General features: G+C 53.0%; 1 protein-coding gene across 1 annotated transcript in view; it reads left to right on the top strand.

The window, feature by feature from the left end:
* SYT7 (synaptotagmin VII) overlaps positions 1 to 21,801 on the top strand; it is a 70,998-nt gene that overhangs the window by 15,265 nt on the left and 33,932 nt on the right. Inside the window, exons 2-3 of the mRNA XM_006874999.1 lie at positions 12,683 to 12,786; positions 16,843 to 16,922. Of these exons, the coding sequence (XP_006875061.1) occupies positions 12,683 to 12,786; positions 16,843 to 16,922 (184 nt within the window). The remainder of the gene's footprint in view (positions 1 to 12,682; positions 12,787 to 16,842; positions 16,923 to 21,801) is intronic.

Raw genomic sequence — 21,801 nt, 5'->3', positions numbered from 1 at the left:
ACTCATTTTGTCCAGTTGGACTACTGACTGGGCTTCAAGGCAGATGAGGATATGACCCAAGATTGGAAGATCAGTGCCACGGGTTCAGCTGGGATTGATCAGGAAGTAATTGACAGATGGGAGTGGGACCACTATGCTGGAACTCTGAAAAGGTTCCATTTGCTTGGAGGACGGCACAACTTTCCGATTCAGTTCTGTTTCAGCACCACGGACAGGTACACACCTGACTTAGCTCCAGTTTCAGCACCGTGGACAGAACTCATGGCTGCACACTTTGGTGGTACAAATGATACCTTAGAAAATGGCAGAACACCTCTGAAAGAGAACCTCAGGCATCCTCTATTCTAACGAGGAGGCTTGTTGTTGTTGTTGTTGTTAAGTGCCGTCGAGTCGGTTCCAACCCATAGCGACCCTAGACAGGGTTTCCGAGGCTGTAAATCTTTATGGGAGCAGAACGCCTCATCTTTCTCCCGTGGAGCGGCTGGTAGTTTCAAACTGCTGGCCTTAAGGTTTAAAGCCCGATTCGTAACCACTACGCTACCAGAGCTCAACAAGGAGGCTTAGGACCAGAGAATTGAATTCGTTCCTTAAGATAAGAAGTGGATTTGGATTCCCAGCACTCTCTCCATCCCTCTCTTCGACACCTGGGTCCCCACTAGGTATCTTCTTCCTCCCTAAACATTTCTTTCTATTATGTTGAATCCCTAGAACCCCCTCCCCGACTGAAAGTCCAGATCAAGAATTTGAATGCCAAGATGGGAGATGCCTAAACTCTGTGGCCCAATGGCAGCAAGCCTTAGATAGGAGGATATCAGGACAGGACAGGTCCCCCTGCCTGTACAGAAGCTTGTGATTGAGGTAGAGTTGAGTCATCAGCATGAGTAACTCTTAAGTGCTCTGAGATCCTTTAACGTAATATAGCATACCGTTCCAATCCCAGTTTCTTTGTAGCCCGTGTATTATTAATAACAATAAGATGCTGATTCAGGCCAAGGTACAGCAGCACAATATTCACAGGAATAACTAGTGGTCAAGGCCTGCACTTAATCATAACACATACCTGATCCTGCCCCTATTCCTACTCCTGGCAGAGAGAGACGCCTACCATCTGAGCTTCTCTTTTCCTGGCCTCCAGAGGCTCTCTGGGGGGTAGGATTGTTTTCATGACTTCCCTGGGTGGCTCATCAACTTTGGGATCATGGTGGGTGGGTAGGGTTTGCAGATTCTAGACTAACTCCTGTTGGACACTCCTGGGCTATCAGCTCAGAGCTGGCACCTGGCCCTGTCCATCCTGAATGACTTTGACTCTGATGGCTGTCAAAGCCAGCAGCTCTTTGGGGTCTGCAAGTGGCCTGTCTCTATTTCTCTGTTTTATGGCTGCAGATCAAAGCCAGATGCATCAGGCATCCCTAAGTTAGGGATTGTGAGAGGTGAGGGTGGTGATGGTGAGGGGTGGAGATCACTGGGCAGAGGAAGCCCTCATCACCTCCATTAAGTGCGATAATGGATGTATAACCTCAGTCAACTGTGGAGCACTTTGTAAACTGTTCCACACTGTACAAATGTGAGCCGTTATTACCAAGGCCATGCTCCATACTGGGAGAGAGAACAGAGCTAGGGCAGGCATGGACCAAGCTCTCACAGCTCACCAGACCTAGCTCCCTGATGAGGAGTCGAAGTGCTTGTGGATCCCGACATGTCCCCATCCAATTTCCTGCTGGAACAGCTCCTGGCCCATCCAGATAATCCTTCATTCACTGTTTACTCACTTGGCATCTCCTCTGAATTCTAAACCGTCTGCATCCAGCCGGCCTTTGCAGCCCCTGCCAGCGCACTCTCCCTAGCTCACTCACACATTATCTGTTTTTATTACAGTCAGGGTTGAGGAGGCTTGCTCGTGCTAAGTCCCTATTTTCAGCTACTTGTAACTTTCCAAAACAATTCCCGGGGCTCCTCTTTCACCAGTCTGTTACTCCCACCCCCCACCCCAGTTGTGGGCCACGTCCACTGCTTTCTGAAGGACACACAGAAAGAGTGTCCAGAGAGCATGGGGGCAGGGCTGAGGACCAATTTTCCAGGGAAATGAGTGGCTGACTCTCGTCCCCTCCTTTTTCCTTCCTTCCCTTCTCCTTGCCCATCTTATTTTCTTTTTCCTACTGTAAGGAATAAGCTATCCGCATTCAGAGGCAGGTGATGTGGAGGAAGGTTTTAGGATGGAGAGAGAGCAGGAGATTCATTGTGACAGCAAGTCCTGGAGCTTTGCTTGGTTTTTGGAGGTTCAGGAGTAGCTGTTTCCTGTTCCTTTCTCCCCAAGTCTGCCTCTTTCTCATTTTCTGGTGTGTTGTTAGGGCTAGGGTGTGATGGAATAAGCACCCAAAACATGCCCCCTCCCCACAGCCAAATGACATTGGTTCTTAGTAGGCTTTGTCCACTGTGAATGCCCTCGTACTATCCCCCATTTCTATTTGCTCAGCTTGTACAAGGTCTGGCACTTCCTATGCGTGTATGTGACTCTAGCATTCACTGTTTATCATCATGAACATCATCCCACGACCACTAAGGGATGGGCTGTGGGGAGACTGAGGCGGAGTGTGTAGTATAGAATCAGGTGGGAGGAGACAGGAACGTAGCACCAACCATGCCCAATAGAACGACTTGTGGAACAGTGGGTGCATCTCATCAGCACCATGGACAGGGCATTGGACGGGCCTTTGGGAACCTCGTCTTCCTCTGCTTCCCATTCTCAGATGTTCAATGCTCAACCTGTTTTGGGACCTTTAGGCAAAGTAAGGCTCTGTCTACTGAGGGGCCTTTTCTGAAGTCAAGTAGACTAGCAGAGCATAATAAGGAGCCCCTGGGAAAGGTGTATGTGCATGTGGTTGGTCTCTGGAGTGCTTGGAGTAACTAGTGTCTGGCTGCAGTTGGTAGGACTTAGGAAAGTAAGCACTCTTTTCCTGAATTTTTTGTGTTCTCTCCCTTTTTCTTTTTCTCTTCTCTTCATCCTTGGTATGACTTGTTTCAGGGGCTCAGCCCCCAGGGGGTTCACAAGAAAGAGATCTGTAGGGTTTGAGATCTTACAGACCCCAGCTCCAATCCTGGGTTCACCTCTCCCATGCTGTGTGCTCTTATTTAAGCCTTTAGAGGGGTGTTGAGGACTGTGAACATGATTCAACATAATGCATACATTACTTACTATGATTAAAAGCACTTGGTAACTAATTGCCTCTATGAACAACTGCCTCTTTTTCCATGAGATCAGAACGATGGTACTCAGCTACCATTATTGAATGTTTTGATCAAAGATTCTATGGAAGAATCCTCACCAAAAAGGGAGGGCAATGCAGAACAGAATTATAGATTCTCCTGAAATCCAGACTTTCTGGAGCCCTTGAAGTTAGAGAAACTTTGGAAACGGATACCCAGAGATAATCTTTAAAACTTTAAATCAAAAATATACCCTGAAGTTATTTTCAAGCCAAACAATAATGTATCTTAATAAGTAAAGAATGTCTACCTTGAGCACTGTGCTATCTATACAGTATCAAATTGACAACGGCAACTTGAAAGTTTATGTAGGAATTTAGGGGACCATGAGTTTGTGTTGATGGAGGAGGACCAATTCCAAAAAGGAGGGTTAACCATTCAGAAAAGGTGCAAAACTAGAAGCATGCCATTAATGTAACTGAAACCTACATGTAGACATTATTTAATTGGTGTATGTTCTGCTGTATATATTCTCAACAACAACAACAAAGTTAAAATAAATTTAAAAGCATTTGATCCGGAGAATGTTGTTGTTGTTATGTGCCGTGGAGTCGGTTCCAACTCACAGCAACCCTGTACAGGGTTTCCAAGGCTGTAAATCTTTACGGGAGCAGAAAGCCTCATCTTTCGCCCATGGAACAGCTTGTAGTTTCGAACTGCTGACCTTGTGGTTCACAGCCTGATTCATAACCACTACTCTATCAGAGCTCCTGATAAGGAGAATAGTGACCTATAATCTGAAGGGATGCCCCTAATAACCCCAGGAAGGGGAGCAGTCCTGGTTGGGAGGGTGTGGGATATGGGACAACTGAAAGGGCAGGGTATGGGGTATGTGCATGTCACTAAGTGGGTGAGAGCAAAGGACTGTGGATGGGGAAAGCTATGTGGACAGATTTCCAGCATGTCCGGTGGCTGTTCTGTGTCCTGAATCTGGGCAAGGGACTCTGGAAAACCCAGAACAATGAGATGACAGGATCCTGTTGTCCCTGCTAGTTGGATGGGGCTGCCTCTAGGAAGAGATAGTTGAACAGAGGGTCTGCCAATTCAAGGTCAGCGAAAGGAGAGATTACCATTCATGCCTGTCATTGAGGAGTACTCCCCAGAGGCTCTAGGCTCATCTGAGGCCTTGAATGATGCTTTGGCTTAACACTGACATATCCAGTCTTGCCTATGGAACAGGCCTCAGGTTACAAAGATTGAGTAGGTTAAGGCTTTGATCCTCCAAGGAAAGACTTGTTGTTGTTAAGAGCCATTGAGTCAGTTCCCACTCATAGCAACCCTGTATAGGCTTCCAAGGAGCAGCTGGTGAGTTTGAACCACTGACCTTGTGGCCCAGTGCTTCTCCAGCGCCACACCAGGACTCAAAGGAAATACCTAGAAAGGTCCTTATTAACCCATAGTGATGAATTGCCTCAGTTCTAGGGGAGACATGCAGGATGCAGGGAGGGACTGAAACCACCTCTACCTAGGGGACTTCAAGACAGAGAATGGAAGAAATGGTTTCCAAGCAGAGGAAACAGTTTGTGCAAAACCTCACAGATGTGGAAGTGGTTGGTCAGCGTGAGAGAAGGAGAAAGCTGAATGTGAGTGGAATACTGGTACATCCCACAGCTCAGAGGGAGGTAGCTGTAGCATAATGCTAAAGCAGCACAGTAGGGTAAGCACCAGACTTCTAGCTGTGCTAATGACAAGGTCAGCAGTTCAAACCCACCAGCTGCTCTTGGAAACCCTATAAAGGATTGCTGTGAGTCGGAACTGACTCGACAGCACACAACAACAACAAAGTACAGCCACCCGTTGTTTTCATTCTCCGTGCGTGAGCTCCTTCCTCTGCAAAATCTGGGTACTAATGGTCACGGTCATGGGTTTGCATAAAATCATGCACATAAACTTTCTGCCACATTGTGGGTGCTCAATTAGTGTTAGCCATCATTTGAACCTGACAGCACCCAACAGAGAGGCCGGGGGGGATTGTCCTCCTTTGAAGACAAAGTCAAGCTCTGGCCCCAGAATGCACCTGACCCTGGGTCTCATAGCTGGCTAGGGAAAGAATGAGGGCTTGGACCCAGGTCATCTGCTTCCAAGTCTAGTGCCTCAGAAGAAGGACAGACAGAATGCAAGCAGACGAGAAACTGCACTCAGAGAGAGTTCTAGGCCAGAGGAAATGGAGACACTGAGTCCTTGTGAAGTACAAAGTGGGCAGCTGCCATGGTGTCCACGCCTGATGAGTCTCTGTGGCCTGTGTGTGAGTGTTTGTGTGGCCTGGAGTAATTCTCCATGATCTATGTGTGAGCGTGTGTGTGTGTGTGTGTGTGTGAGTGTGAGTGTGAGTTTAGATATCCATGATAGGGGTAATTCTCCATGACACTCTTGTGTGTGTGTGTGTGTTTGAGTCATCGGTGTCTGTGCCAGGGGTGAGTCTGCAATGTGTATATGTGTGTGTGCCACTCCATGCTGCCAGGGGTACATCTGCATGGTGTGTGTGTGTGACTGAATGAGCCACGGATGTCCGTGTCTGTGGCCTGTATATATGTATCTGCTCCCTTCGAATTCCCCTCCCATCCCCCCGGGCAGCTGGCAAACTGGTCTCAGAAGTCCATTCCCTCTCAGGCAGCTCCCCGGGGCATCCCAGCAGCCAGCAGCCTTGTTTGATTCTCGTCATTTATAAATCATGGCTTGCTGAGGAGATGAGAAGGAGTCAGGAGTGAGGGCAGAGCCTGGGTGAGAGACGGGTCAGCTCTGCAGTTCACACCTGAGGCCCAGCCTGACTTCTAACTGTCACCCCCACCCCATCCTCTGGGTCTTAGTCTTTCCCAACCTATCCAGGGACCCCAGCTCATGCTTAAGCCCACCCCAAATCCAGGATGGGGTAGCGGGTGCAGAGAGGTGAGAAAGACGTGACCCTGGCCCTCTGTTCAGTGGGGAAACCCTGATGTGTATACAATTCCTTGTCAGCTCATTGAGTGCCAATCCTGTGCCACAGGTGGCGCTAATACAGGGCACAGCGGTAATGCTGCCAGGTTCTGTGCTAAGGGCAGTATATGTGCTAAGTCCTTCCAAATTCACAAAAAGCCAGTTAGAAGTATCTGATTTATGAAGCAGACCCTCCCCATAGTATATTAGAAGTTGGAGATACATATAATGGTACCTTGCAGTGTGCTTCTAAATTTGGTTACTGTTACTGTATTATTATGTTAAAGATGTTTTCATTTCTGGAAGTGATTCTTTAATAATGTGTTTTATGCATAGAAGGGTATGCAGTATGCTATAAACCATTTGCTAAGACAAACAGACTAACTGAGTGTCCCTATGAACTGTACCTAGCTATTCCAATTTATGTACTAATTCAGCTCAACGACAGACTTTGGAAGTGAACTCCTTTGTAATTCAGGGACTATCTGTAACCCTGTGAAATTGGTACATTTGCTAGTCTCCATTTACAGATAGGGAAAACAAGGCACACAGACATTTACATCACAGGACTTGGAAATCTCCGAACCAGGACCTGAACCCAGGCCCTCTGGCTCCAGAGTTCTGCACTTCAAAAGAAAGGTGCAGGTACAGGGCATAGGGAGCTTAGAGGGAGGAGGAATTCATTATTTCTGGGGAGATTCAGGAAGGCTTCATGGAGGAGGTGCTTTTTTAGTGGACCTGGAACAATCAGGAGTTTATCAGGTAACAAAGGACATGAGGGAAGAAGGGAAAGGGTCCTGGTGTGTGTGAGAGAGATGCTCCAAAATCCTGCCACCGCAGCCTCTCCTATCTCTTCTTATCCTTTGTGTTTGGAGGACCATGAGATAGCATATGTAAGCATTCCGCTTCAATAAATACGTACTGAGCACCTTCTATGTGTCAGGCCCTGAGCTTGTCACAGAAGATACCAGAGCCCTCACGGGGCATAGCAGCCACCTAGCAGCAGTAGCTGGTGTAAGTGTCATTGAGACAACAGGGGTTCTGGGGTAAAATTCTCATCTTCCATGCAAGAGGCGTAGCTGTGATCCCCAGCCAATGCATGCACTTCATGTACCTCTGTCAGTGGGATGTGTGATTGGTTGGGATGCTTGGGCAGGTTTCGGCAGAGCTCCCAGACTAAGGTAGACTAGGAAGAAAGATCTGAAGACCTGCTTCCAGAAACCAGCCCATGAAGATGCTATGGACCACAGGGGTCTGATCCACAGCTGATCATGGCGAAAGCGCAGGCTGGGCATCAGCGTTTCATTTCGTTGTGCACAGGGTTGCCATGATGATGAATCCTCCTCATTCATTCTTTCAAGAAGTATTTATTGAACACTTACTAGCAGCCAGGCTCTATCCTGGGGTGAACAAGACACCAAGCACTTACAGAGCCAACATTCTAGAGGAAAGACGACAAGAGCATCCTGTTCACTGTCAGAGGCAGACAGTGGGAAGGCTTCTTCTTCAGACATACCTGGCTTTGCCCTGAGCTCTCGCTAGGATGGGTGACATGATCAGCATGATCAGCTCCCAGAATAGCACAAAGCACACAACACTCAATTGGGTCCCCATTATGGCTCTGTATAATAAGCACTGGGCTGAAAACTACAAGGTTGGTGGCTCGAGCCCACCAGCTACTCCATGGGAATAAAGACAAGGCTTTCTGCTCCTGCAAAAATTTATAGCCTTGGAAACCCTATACAGAGTACCTATGAGCTGGAACCAACTTAACAATAGTAACAGTGTGCTGGCTCCAGGTGTGGCACTGTAGGATCAGCACTTGACTATGAACCACAAGATTGGCAATTCAAACCCACCAGCAGCTGCTCCTTGGAAGGCCTACACAGGGTCGCTATGAGTCAGAACCTACTCGATGGCACTTACCAACAACAACATGCCTACTGCAGATCTGGGCAGAGCTCCTGGCCCACCTGCTTCCTGGGTCCTCCAGTGTCAGCTCCCCGCCTTTGTTTGTGCTCTGCCCAAAAAGAGGTCACAGAACTCAACCCTGTCAAAAGGCTGACTTGCGTGATGATATTTCCACCGTAAAATGTTAATATGCTGACGATAAGGAGACTTGAAACCATGTATGTCATCTGAGGAAGTTTGCAAGGGCTGGGACAGCTTTGCCTGGAGAAGACTTGAAGGGGACATGAAAGCTGTCAGCAAGGATTTTGTGGCCTGTCGTGTGGCAGAGGAAACCAGCTTGTTCCTGGCAGTTCTGGAGAGTAGGCTTAGGATCACGAAGGGAGCATTCTAGGGGTGGTGGGGGCATGGCAACCCTTTCTAACGCCTGTCCATGGGGCCCACCTCCTGAAGAGGGAGCTTCTTGTCACCAGCAGAGCTGCCCAAGGAGTTTATACATCAGTGGACTTGGTTCATGACTCTGACGTCCCTCCCACCAGAGACACAGTGACTCTGTGATCTGGGAGTGGCATCACTCTGGCTGGCAGATAAGCGCACACTTGTGCCCGTTGGTTGCAATACACACGGGCATCCTGGCTGAGGACATCATCTCACCTTTATTCACAGCATCAATGTGATTTGCAATGGCAAGCATTTGTTGCACCCTGGTCCTGAGCCGAGAGACACTGAGGGGGCTGAGGATATCTAGTGGGGAGGTAAATCAGCTGCAGACGATGACCTTATCCACTCAGGCTGTGGGGGACCCTAAGATTACTGAGTCCAAGAGGAAAACACCCTGCCATTGAGTTGACTCTGTATAGGTTTTCCAAGGCTGTACATCTTCATGGGAGCAGAAAACAGGATTTGAGTTGCTGACACTGCAGTTAGCAGTCCAGTGCTTATCCTACAGCACTACCAGAGTTCCCGAGTCCAAGGGGAAAGGTTCAAACTTTTCTTAGCAATGCATCCCTTTCTCCAAGTGGAATGTTCTACAAAAAGCTAAGATTTGAAACAGAGAATGATGCCACTGCAGCTGAAGAGGACTCAGGGAAGCCACATGCTTAGCTGTTCAGCACTCACTTCCAAACCCCTGAGAGAGATTCCTGGGAACCCCAAAGGTTCCAAAGAGCACACTCTGAAAACCACCAGCTGGGTGTGGTATCATGGCACCACTCTGAGACAGGCTACCTGGACACTAACCATGGCTCTATCACTTTCTGGTGGAATGGCCCTTCTGTGCCTCCATTTCCCCATCTCTACAATGGAGAACAGTCACATGCCTACCTCTGAAGGTTGTTGTGAGGATCATGCTTTTACTGCACATCAGAGCCAGGAAGGGCCAGCATTTCCACTGATGAATACACTGAGGTCCCAAGAGGTCACATTCCTTGCCCATGGTCACACAGAACTTAGTTCTCATAGACACCAAGCCAGTGGCATTCTGCAGTGTCCTTAAGATGGAGCTCCCCTCTGCTTTCTGGGGATACTTCTGTTGGCCCTCTGGCTTTAGGCTTGACAAGACAACTTTCTGTCCCTTAGGACTCCCGATTACAACAGGATTTGAGAAGCAGGTTTAGGGGATAGGGACCTTGTCTGACTCCGTAGCAGAGTGGATTCTGAGCTAGGCTGCTTACTGAAAGGTCAGTAGTTCAAATCTACCAATCACTCTGAGGGAGAAAGATGAGGCTTTATGGTCCCAAAAAGATTTATAGCGTCGGAAACCCTACACAGGGTTGCTATGAGTTAGAACCACCTTGATGGCACACAACCACCACCATCCCTTGTCTCTCAAAGAGAGTGGGTAGCGCTCCAGGGAGGTGGCCCCTTGAAGAATTTCCCCATGGCCAATAGGTATGTAAGGAGCTCTGGTAGTGTAGTGGTTATGAATCGGGCTACTAACCTCAGGATCAGCGGTTCAAAACTACCAGCTGTTCTGTGGGAGAAAGATGAGGCTTTCTGCTCTCGTAAAGATTTGCAGCCTCGGAAACCCTGTACAGGGTCGCTATGAGTTGGAACCGACTCCATGGCACATAACAACAACAACAAGAGGTATGTGGAGTCCTGGTGTGGTGCTGTAGGGTAAGCTCTGAACTGTTAACTAAAAGGTTGACAGTTCAAACTCACCAGCTGCTTTTAGAAACCTCATACAAAGAGTCCTTTGAATCAGAACTATGTGGAGGGTGGGACATAATGTACAAAGAGGGTCCCCTACCACAGCTGCTTATTAACAAGCCCTGTTGTTGTTAATGCTACTGAGTTGATTTCAACTTACAGTGAGGCTTTCTGAGGCTATAAATCTCTGAGGGAGCAGGAAGGGTCCTCTTTTCTCCTGCGGAGTAGCTGGTGGACTTGAACCACCTACCTTGTGGTACCCAGTCCAGTGCTTATCCTGATCTTGTCCCTACTCTGCTCAAAAGCCTTCCTTGGCTCCCATGGCCTATAGCACAAAACAAGCTCCTCATCCTGACAAATACACCCCCTCCCCATCAGGCCCCAGTCCTATTAATTCCCATACCCTCAAGTCCAACTCTTCTCGCTTTTTTCTTGCTTCCTTGGTTTCTGCTATTCTTTCTGCCTCACCTACTCCCAGAGCCACGGGGGAACGCCACCTCCTCAGGAAGACCCTTCCAGAGAGCTCCTCTAGCCCCAGACACTTCTTCACTAGTGCTCTCATGGCCATTTGTTACCACCTGTGATACATCCAACACTAACAGCAGCATTAGCACAACACGGGGAGGCAGGTATCGTTCATCTAGCCACTTTATTCAGGAGAAAACAAAGACACTTGTCCAACACGACACATAACGGTTAAGGGGCAAAGCTTGAACTCACACATGGGTCTTTTGGAGTCTGGAGTCCCAGAATAGGGGTTCTGCCATTCCCAAGTTCCGGGGCCTCTGACATGCTAGCAGATTATTAGCTGAATTCATGCTGGTCTTTCCTGATGAAGTGACAGTCCCTTGCGGCAAGGCCTTCCCTCCCCTCCCCCCTCATAGTAGATTCTTCATAGATAGCAGATAAAGAGAGCTCAGCACAAGAATACGTTTGCTTTATTTTTAAAGTGATTTCAACGAATAATGTGGGATGCTTGCTTCTCCAGCCCACACAGCACCCCCATAGGGCAGGGCAACTTCAGCGGGACCTTGGAAAAAGTGCAGGCACCATGCCAGCGAGGCTCATTTTACCCATCTGTTCACCCCAGGCCTGTGCCTTGGGGCTCTGCCCAAGTGTCACCACTGTCATTGAGCCCTGCTTCCACTCCCCTGGGATGCAGGCAATGAATGATCCAGTCCTATGGTGTGGCCGAGAGCTCTGGCACATAGCCATTCAGCTTAGCAGAGCTGTGCTCCAGGGCGGTGGTGGTGAGCGGACACAGTTGGCTTTAGTCTAGGTTGAAGCTCATAGCTGCTGTGGGTCCCGAGATTAACAGCGGATTAGGTATGGGCTCCCTGGAAGCTGAGGCTTCAGAACCTGTGCAGGTGAGGTAGATACGTGGGGCTGGGTGAGATTGGCTCAGGAAGTCAGGAAGGGAAAAGTGGGCCCTAAGCAGTGTTCTAGGGAAGAGAGGGAAGGGGTCTGACTGAGTGGGGCACCAGCACATGGATGGTAGGGGGATAAGGCCTCCTGACAAAGCTAGAGAGGCCAGGAGAAAGGCAGAAGGGAGAACCGCAGGAACCAGGATCAGAAGCTATCGTCAGTTCTTAATTACTGTCACCACCGGAACCGAAAAGCCCACACAGGCTCGTCTGTAAATAAACAGCGTCTCCTTGACTTTCGGCCGCATCCCAATGCACACATATTTACAGTGCTCGTGTGCGCTACACGATGCTCACTCCCCCACGTGATAATTCTGTGGCTGCCTTCACATTTAGTTTGGCCTAATGTTTACAACCACCTGTGAGAAAAGCAGAGGGGAGGTGTAGCCCCACTTTACAGGGGAGAAAGCCGAGTGATAATGGTACTCTTCTGAAGCCACACAGCTGGGATTTGGACAGAGAATGGGGCTTTTCTTCCAGAGTAGGGCTCATCTTGAGAGGGGCATGGAGGTGTCTGATCCAGAAACTTATGGAATGGTAGCTGCCAGGGCCATCCCTGGTAGCTAGGACGGTTGGGAGGGCAGGGGTACCAAGGCCAGTTGGTGGGCTTCCAGGCCAAGAAAAGCTGAGCTGGAGAGGAAAAGGCTCCTTTGGAGGGGCTGGACGGGCCAGGGAGGTTTTTGCTGGGCTGAAGGACTCATTTGGCCACTCATTTTTACGGTGTCAAGTTGGGGGAATGGTGTGGACCCCATGGACTTATACAGGGTCTGTGTAGGAAGGAACCTAGAGAAAGAGATATCAACCAGTGCAGGTCCCCCAAAGGAAAGGGACTTCCCAAGGTCACCCAACAAGGCAAGGACCTGGGACTCCAGCTGCCAGGCGATGCTTTGTCCTCTACCCTGTTGCTCTTTGAGTGACCCCAAGTGCTGGGCCAGATGGAGGAAAGGGGGGCTCCTTAAGGTGGCTCTGGACTGAGGGAGAGTGACCAATGAGAGGGTCTGACCTGTGCCTGTCCTCCCTAGGGGCACCCACCCGTGATGTCCTGCTGGTCTCTGCCATCATCACCGTCAGCCTTAGCGTCACCATCGTCCTCTGCGGCCTCTGTCACTGGTGTCAACGTAAACTGGTGAGGCTCCCTGGGGCCCTGCGCTCTGCCCCCTCCCTCCATCCACAGGCTTGAGAATGTTCCCTAGCGCGCGCGCACACACACACACACAGGTGACCCACCTGCCCGCCAAGTCGGGCACTCTTTCTTAGAGATTCATGCCACCGGGAGACGCTTCATTTGCCTCAGGGTTGGCCCCCTGGGTCCGCATGTTCATTGGGACACAGACTGGGCAGACGCAGGTCTTACCGGCGTTCGCATGTACGCAGCTGCCCACCTGCCCCACCTCGCACAGAAAGAGCCGCAGGCACACACGCGCTGACTGAGAATGGAGGCCCCCAACCTCGGCTCCCGAGTCCCCCTCCCTGAGGCGGGGAAGGGAGAGAGACCGGGCGTGGCCGAGCCTTGTCTCCAGCCAATGAGGAGGCGCCGCCGCCCGCCCCACCCCCGCCGCCCGCACATTCATCCTGGGTCTTGGGGTTTGTACAAGCACAAACGGCTTCTTTTCATTTTTAACGAGGGCTGGGGAATTAACGAGCAGGATTAGACCATCAATAAGTAACGAGACCGTCAGGAGGGGCATTCATCACCCGAAGGAGGCAGGGAGGAGGAATGGGCTAAAGTCCTCGGGGACTCTGCGAGCCCCGCCCTCCTGCCCCAACCCAGACGTGCTCTGGGGACTTTGGGAGCTGGAGGCGCGGTGCCTACGGGTGAAGCCCAAAGGCACCTTGCACCCCTGAATTTGGAATGGGGGGAGGGGGCAGGGTGCTACCTATCCTGTCACAGAGAGGCCCTAAGAACCAGAGAGGACTGTGGCCGGGGCTTCATGCCCCACTCCTAGGGAGGAAGAGATGGGGCAATGCATGACCCTATCCGAGGGCATTGGGGTCTCGCGAGGGACGCCAAGGGGCAGACCCAAGAGCACCATGCCCTGCGAGTCTTCATAAGGAAAGGCAAACTCAGAAACGAGAGCGGGACTCTCCGCCCTGGGTGTCCGGCTTCAGGCTCCTTCTATTGCCAGGGAGGGGCCTCAGAGAAGGCCAACTCGGCCCACGTGGGAGCGTGACCGGGTGTGGATGACCGGCTCCCTGCTCCCCGGCATGTGTGGAGCCCCGCTGGCTGCCTGCATTGTTCCTGGATCCCGTGTGTCTGCAGCTAGGTCGGAATTTCAGGGGAGGTGGTGGAGGGGGCTTGGCCACGTGCCTTCGTGCCTTCGTGTGTGCACGTCCTCAAAGGCAGTGGGCGTGTCGGAGAGCGCACTGCAGCCCTGTGCAGCTTGTTGCAGGCCCCTTGAGGCTGGCCCGCTGTACCTGAAGGCAGGGAAGAAGGTTGTCCCAGCAGGCATTGCTGCTGGTAGCCTTTGTGTGTGTGAGTGTGTTGACTTTGAGTGTATGGTGCAGTGTGTGTGTGTGTGTGTGTGTGTGTGTGTGCGCGCGCGCGCGCGCGCGTGCTCACTGGTGGAGGTGAGGCTGTGGATCATCTAATCAGATGCCCTATGAGCTGATAAAGAAGTCTGCCCCTGTTCTGGCCTCCCCAGCATGTATGCTGAAGGCTGTGCCTGCCGTGTGTGTGTGTCTCTGTGTGTGTGTGTGTGTGTGTGTGTATTGAGAGGAGCCAAGGTACGTTGGAAGTGGGGCTGGAGGCACAGTACCCCTAAACCCCACAGGAATCATGGACAGCAGGTGGGGGTTGAGAGGGGCAAACCCATCCCACCCCCTCCCCAGCCAGGGTCCATTCCAGGGGCCTCTTGATTTGCTCCCCTGGGTTACTTTGCCCAGCCCCTACCCCCTGCCTTCCCTATCCCCAAAGGGTCTCAGAGGCCAAGGAGCTTTATCTCCTTGCTCCATGGGAGGGTTTTCAAGTGCCCCCCATACAGTTACTGAGCTCACCTTGCCTGCCTGTCCCCTCAGCAACAGTGACGTGATATCCTGACAGCTCGGATCCCATTTCCAAACATTAATAACTTCCTTAATCTGCAGCTGGCTTTTTCCGGATCAGCCTTCCCTGATGGGCAGGCTGGAGGTGTTCAGCTCCTTTGAAACCAGCCTGGATTTCCTATTGTTGCCCCATTCCCCTAGCCCCCAAATCAAGTCTTGGCCTGATTCCTGTCCCCCATAGTACCCTAGCTCCCACTGCAGATATTTGCAGCATGAAGAGGAAGGTTCTCTGAGCTTTGGAAGGAAGGGAAGCAGGCAGAAGTGTTCAGACTGCCCCGGGTGAGCCCGAGTGGTCAGCCCCACTTCATGTGGGCTTGGGGGAGGGGCAACTGAAGGACTTTAGAAGAGGGTGAGTTGTTCTGCCAAACCTAAGAAGAGAGAGGAAGCCAGGGGTAAGAGTAAGGGGGTGCTCAGCAGATCTGAAGAGGAATGGGGCTGGTCTCCTACCTACAATTTCTGCCAATACATTGCTTCTGGCCACTGTGGAAAGGCTCTAGCCTGTGGTCTTCCCTCTGGGAATTTCTTTTTGGTTTTGAACTTGAGAAATGATGGGAGTAGTTAGAGAGAGACAGAGAGCTAGGATTCATCTTTTTTATTTTAACTCTTAAAATTCTGGCTCAGGGGCTACACTGGCCCTCAGACCCCAGGTATGGGGAGCAATAGAAGGGCACCCTCCAATGGATAACTCTTCTGGAAACTCTCAGGTGCCAGACTTCACACGAAGTCCCAGGAGACCATGCAGGGCTGGCCTTGGTGGGGTGCCGCTTCAGGGATGGGAGTTGGAAGAAGTGATACAGAGTCTCGCCATGAGAGCCTTAGCAGATGAGGAACTCGTGGCTCAGACATTGGGCAACATTGTATCATTTAGAAAGGAACGAAGACCAGGGAGGGGAAGGGACTTCGTCAGAGGGATATGGAGAACATTAGCAGATGGGACCAGGACCCAAGTATCCCTGAGGTTAAGGGCCCCAGAGGACCTTCCCCCACTCACATATACCTTTCAGGGGAGCGCCCTGCTTTGCTCCAGGCTAGCGAGGAAGGGGCTGCAGCTGACAGGCATATTGGGGAAGGGAGGCTTTGAGGGTGCTTTAGGGAGGATGGGAAACTGAATGTTACGGCTGTAGTGTTGCTGTATATGGCAGGATGCTGGGGACGTTCATGTGTGCGAAAGAGAGTCCCTACTCCACTGGGCCAGGTCAGGCCAATGCCAGGTGGGCAAATGAGTTGTCAGAGGGAGGGTAGCCCCATCCCCCCACTGCCCACATCAGCCCTGGGTCTGGCCCAGGCCGGTAGCCCATGGGTGCGTGTGAGGACACTTGATGGAGGCCAGGAATGTTAATGGTGCCAGGCTCCGTCTGCAGGAGCTAAATTTAGCAACCCAAACCAAGAAGGTGAATGGTGCTCACCTTCCTGCCGGCAGCAGGCCCAGTTACCACTGCAGCCGTGTCCCCTCCTCTGTCCCTTCTACTACCAGGGACCTGGAGTGCCCCTGCCCTGGCCTGCCTAGCCCCTGCCCCTTCTCATGCTGGGGTGAGATACTCTGGGGGGCTGCTGAGGGGCCCAGAACACCCTGTCCTCTCTTCCCAACGCTGCTTTCCTAACGGGGAGAGTGGCTAGGTCTAATCCTACCTCACAGCCCCAGGACACAGGGACCCAGAGACTCAGACAGTGACGGGCATAGGGCCCCCTCCCGCCCCCACTGCTCACGTCACTGGCCCATGCCAACTTTGCCCTGCAGGATGCCACCCCCACCATCTGGGGGTGGTGACGTGGACAGTGTGACGTGGCCAGGCGCCTGAGAGCCGTCTGTCAGAGGGAGCTGTGCTTCTGGGAGCTGGGCCAGAGCCCCAGGGACAGGCAGGCAGGAGGGGCCCATCCCTGGGGGACAGAGATGAGGTGCAGGTCGAGGAGGCGGGATGCATCCTTGAATCTGCAGGGGCCCTGGAGCTACCTGACAGAGAACAGGTACTGACTGATGCAGCTGGTACCCCATAGTGGTGACCTCCTCACACATGAGCCCAGAGGGGCCTTGTTGCCTAGTGGGCTCCTAGCATTCTACTTTTCTTCCCTCCAAGGCCCCATTCTGGGAAGTGAGGAGGGCCCACTCTGGCCCAAGACTGACTCTGTTTTATCTCCACAGGGCAAACGCTACAAGAATTCCTTGGAGACGGTGGGCACGCCAGACTCGGGGCGTGGGCGCAGCGAGAAGAAGGCAATCAAGTAGGTGCCAGGCTGTGAGTGGAGGGGGGGCAGGCAGGCAGTCCAGATGGGAGGAGCTTCTCCACCCCCCACACACACTAGGTCACATACATTCAGTGTCCCTTCACACCCAGATGCCATGTTCTCTGTTACCCTCCCCCCCCAAACACACATATGTACACAATTCCGCAGGTTGGCCCAAGAGCTCTCTACCTTTCTACCTGTATCCCCAGGCCCTCAAAGAAGATTCTGGAGCCTGCAGCTTCTCTTTCTGGCTCATCTCTCTCTCACTCTCAACAGAATCTACCTTCTGCCTCAGCCCTGTTGCTGGTCTCACCACACCTGCCCTGCCCACTCACTCCTCCACATCACACACGCTGTCCCCAGCTACCAATTCAGCTTCCCTGGACCTCCAAGCCATCTCCAGTGGGTGCAGGCTCTGCTGTAAGGACCACTGTGGGGAAGGGGCACTGAAGAAATGCTCTTTCCTCCAGATAGCCCAGCCCACACCTCGTGTCTGGGCTGCCCCTGACTTGCCTAATCTTCCCCATTATGCCCGAGAGGCAGCTTACTTCCCCACTGCTGATCGACCACCTGGCTGGCCCACTGCCAAGGTGTCCCTAGGGGACACCAGGAGATGAGCCCCACTTGGCTAGGGCACAGGGCATCCTGGTTTCCTGTGTCCACTTCTCTCTCAAGGGTTCTGTGCCCATGGAGCTGTGGCCCCATCCCTCCTCCCTCCTGAGCCCAGGCATTTACTGGGAGACTGGCAGACCAGGTAGTGATGGAAAATCCTCCATCTCAGCCTAGGATCATGCCTGCCGGCCCTCCCCTCCTTCAACTCAAGGCCCTCATTTCTACCCCCTACCCCAGCCTCTTCCTTTCTGCCCCTTCCCATGCCTGGTCTCTGCTGCCCTTCCTCCCTTTGTCTATCTTTCCCCCTCCTTCCCCTTTCTGCTTCTGGGGCTCCTGGGGGCCCCTCCTCTGCTCCCTCTTTTTTTCATCTCTGCCTCTGTCCCTGTTTGGGCTGGTCCCTCACAGGAGCTGAAGGGTGTGTCTGGGGTGGGAAGTGGGTAAGTGGAGGGCTGTGCGGGGCTGTGCTCTGGGAGAGACTGGGAGAGTCTTTGAAGTTGGGTTCAGCTGTGTGCTCTCCAATCTTCAAAGCCTGGAGCTGGCAGGTCTCAGGCGGGGACGGAGCACAGGCAACCGGGCTCTCTGAAGAGGACCACATGGGAGCAGCGCAGGGATGGGGGCTGGCAGGCACCTGGGTAGGACAGGGGTTTGTCTCTGCAGGGATTCTAATGCCAGGGCCAGAGTCCTGGAGACAGGGTTCTCACCAGTGAGGGCAGGTGGGAGGGCATCGGGCATTGGGCTCTGCCAAGCTGGGACCAGTGCCCAAGAGGGCTCTTTGAAACAAAGTAAGGGTCATCCAGCCCACCTCTCTGTAGCTCTACAGCCCTGCTCCCATTCCTCATAATCCCAGCCCACTCCTCATCCTGCCCACTGTTTGTGTCAACCTTCTCCTAGGGTTCCCAGGCTTGTGCCTCATACCAGGGACTAGGAGAAACGTTTCAGGCCAGTGCAGGGGCAGGGAGCAGGGCCAACCCACTGCCCCATCACCCTGTGGGCTCAGGGCTTCCTGCAAAGGATAACCTCATAGGTATTCTGAGAACCTACAAGGTCTAACAGTGCTTCCCAAACTGTGTTCCTCAGAGAACTTGTGCCTGCAATGCATTAATAGGTGTCCTGTGAATCAAGGGTTCCATGGGAACACTACACACTGCATCTCCCTCTTGGAGACAGGATAGTCACAGACACATTAAAAGCTCTGAGAAGTCCTACAGTAAAGGACGTGGAGTCTCCTGGACTAAAAGTCCTCTTTTTCCAGTACTGTTGTCATTGTTGTTAAGTGCCATCAAGTTGGTTCCAACTCATAGCAACCCTGTACAGGGTTTCCGAGGGGCAGCTAGTGGGGTTGAACTGCCAACCTTGTGGCTCACAGTCCAGTGCTAATCCCACAGCACCACCAATACTAGCAGGGGACAACCTGAGGGGCACTGAACTCCTCAGAAGTAGGGTAGGAAACTAGCCTGGCAACAGTGACCACTTGGAGCTTGTTCTCCAGGATCTAGGGTCGGTGGCCCTGGATTTTGATGATCTGGCAGGGAGACGTTCCAACTGCTCCCTCTCTCTGTTATAGCTGACTTGGGGGAACCCTTCCATAGCCCCTGTGTGATCTGCTGTGGGGGCTATGGGTGACTCTTGTAGAAACACGGTCTTCTGTTGAGGGGCCTGGTCTATCCCACTCCAGTCCCTACTGGCCATATGAGCTGGTTCAAGGTCCTGCCTTTACACAGCGTACGCTCCAAGGTGCTTTCCAGAAAGTGCTAGACTCGGGCCAAGGCTCTTCAGAGCCTGTCTTGATGGTAGCTCAGCTTCTCCCCTTCCTTCCCTCCTTTGCTTCCAAGTCCAAGGTTGAAAACCAAGAGAAAAGTCAAACTCTTGGAGGAGGGACCAGCCCCCCACAAGACCATGTATGCTTTGGGCTAGAGCATCAGCTCCCCACAGTGCCCTCACCTTAATCTTAGCAATGGCACCGGCTGAGGGCTCCCCCAGGTCCACCCCAACACTTCTCCTCAGAGCCCTTCCCCTGAAAGCATTCTTGATTGGCCAGGCCTGGCTCCCTTAGGAGGCTCTGCCTGTATACTGGCCCTGCTCCTTGGAGTCCTAGAAGCCTGGCCAGCTGCTGGGATGTTCTCCCACTCTTCTCTGGGTTGGGGTATTTACTGAATTTCCAGGGCATTCTTTCTCCCAGCCAAGGCTTCTGTCTCCTACCTTGTATAAAAGTCCCTGGGTCTGAGCATATCTGCTTCTTCAGCATGGGTTCTGGAAGTTCATTCCAGACCCAGCAGTTCCACCTTGGAAAGAAGCAGGACACAGAGAGGGCCTGTCCCCAGTGTCCTTAGTGTCCCCAGGGCACATATATGTAGAATCTGAGCAGGCTGGGGCCTGAGACTGAGCCTGCCTGATGGTCCTCACCTAGAGAAGGGCAGGCACACTCCACAGGCCCCAGAACAAAGGACCAAGGAGTCCTGGTCAGCCTGAGGTTCTTGCAGATACAGACCCTCAGAAAGGAGGAGGACTGGAATTAGATCTCTGGTTCAGCTGAGGGCCCTCCAGTCTCACCTGAAAGCTACCTGCACCCAGTGGGAGGAGGAGATGGGCAGGAGAGGAAAATGGGCGAGGGGACAGTCTTGAGCTTTCTAGAACTAGGGCCTCTACCCACCATGGGAAGAGCTGACCGTAGGAGTTACAGTGATCTTTCTGGTTTGACAGGTGGAAAAATTGAGGCCTGGAGGGCTAGGGGCCTTCCTAGTCTAACCCAGCAAATTAGGATAATCTGATGTACCTTTCAGTTCTTTCTAACCAGAAACCAGCACCTTCTCCTCCCCACCCTCACCCCACCCCAAGGCCGGGCCCTTTCTCTCAGCGTCTCTCTTTCCCCACCCAGCTCTGAGGTGCGAGGCTCCGTTCAAGCCTGCAGCGTGCCTCCTTTCTGTGTGGCTTCTCTGCTGCCTGGAGCTTGTGTGTGTGTGCGTGTCGGTGTGTGTGTGTGCGTGTGCGTGTGCGCGCGGACACAGGCTGCAGGGAGGTGGGGACCACCTTTCTTCCTCCCGCAGGCGCAGACCCTGGCCCCGGCCCCTCTCCCTTTCCGCCCCTCAGAACTTCCGTTCTTGTTTCTTCTTGTATCTCCCTGTTTTCTCCCCTCTCTCTCTGCCCCTCCAGCGATCTAGACAGAGACTTTTGGAATAACAATGAGAGCACAGTGCAGCAGAAATGGAGCTCCTACCCTCCCAAGGAGTTTATTCTAAACATTTCACCCTACGCCCCTTATGGCGACCCACGACTGTCCCTCAAGTGAGTGACTTTACCTGGTTTAATCATGTGTACCGAGTTTCCGCGCACGCCCTCCTTCTCCCCGCCCCCTTCCTCCTCCTGCTCCTCCGCCCCCACTCCCACCCGTACCCACCTCCCCATGGGCAGGCTGACCATGGAGACGAGCAACCCCTCCTGCCCCCCGCCCCGCTCGCCTGCCCACCTCCCTCCCGGTGCCCCGCCCCCAGGGCCAGCCACGCAGGAGCCCCCTTCGAGCCACGCCCCCGATGGCCCTGTGGCCCCGCCCCCTGTGCAGTCAGGCCGGGGTTGCCCGTTTTGGTCCCTCCCTGCGGTCGGTCGGTCGTGGCTCGCTCTTTCCTCCCCGCTGTGTGCTGCTGCTGCTGCCGTGGCTGCTCGGTGGTTGGTGGTCGGTGGTCGGTGGTTCGTGGCGGTGGTGGCGGTGATGGTGGTGGTGGTAGTGATGAATTCTGACTAACACGGCTTTCTCTCTCTCCCTGCCTGGGGGCCTCCTGGCCTGGACAGCCCGCTCTTCCTCCGTCGTTAACCCTCCGTTGTCCTGTGGGATAGAGTTGGAGGTGGCTGCCCTCCCCCACCCCCGCCGCCCCAGCCCCAGGCGGTGGGAGGGGCTCCCCTCCGTTGTCGTGGTGCGTTGTTCTCCGACCCTCAGCCCGCCCGGTCCCCTTCTCTCCTCTCTGCAGGCTCCGCTATGAACCCTTATGCAGTGCTGATGTTTCTCTCTCTCTCTCTGTCTGTCTCTTGTCCGTCTGTCTCTCTCCTCCTCTCTCACTGTCTCTTTCTTCCTTTTATCTGTCATTGTTTTTCCTCCTCTCCCCCCACCCCCCTTGTGGCCCGCCCTCTCTCCCCCACCGCCACCCCCGGTGCCTCTCTGGCCTGGCTCCAGTGGTACCCTCCTGTCAGGCGCCAAAGTGGCCGCTGCGGCGGGGCTGGCGGTGGAGCAGGAAGGCCGGCTAGGGGAGAAGCCGGCGCCGGCGCCGCCACCCGG

Source organism: Chrysochloris asiatica, unplaced genomic scaffold (genome assembly GCF_000296735.1).
Source record: "Chrysochloris asiatica unplaced genomic scaffold, ChrAsi1.0 scaffold00310, whole genome shotgun sequence".
Classification (NCBI taxonomy): Eukaryota; Metazoa; Chordata; class Mammalia; order Afrosoricida; family Chrysochloridae; genus Chrysochloris; species Chrysochloris asiatica.
Note: the sequence above shows the minus strand (reverse complement) of the source record. Positions and strands in the feature narration are given on the sequence as shown.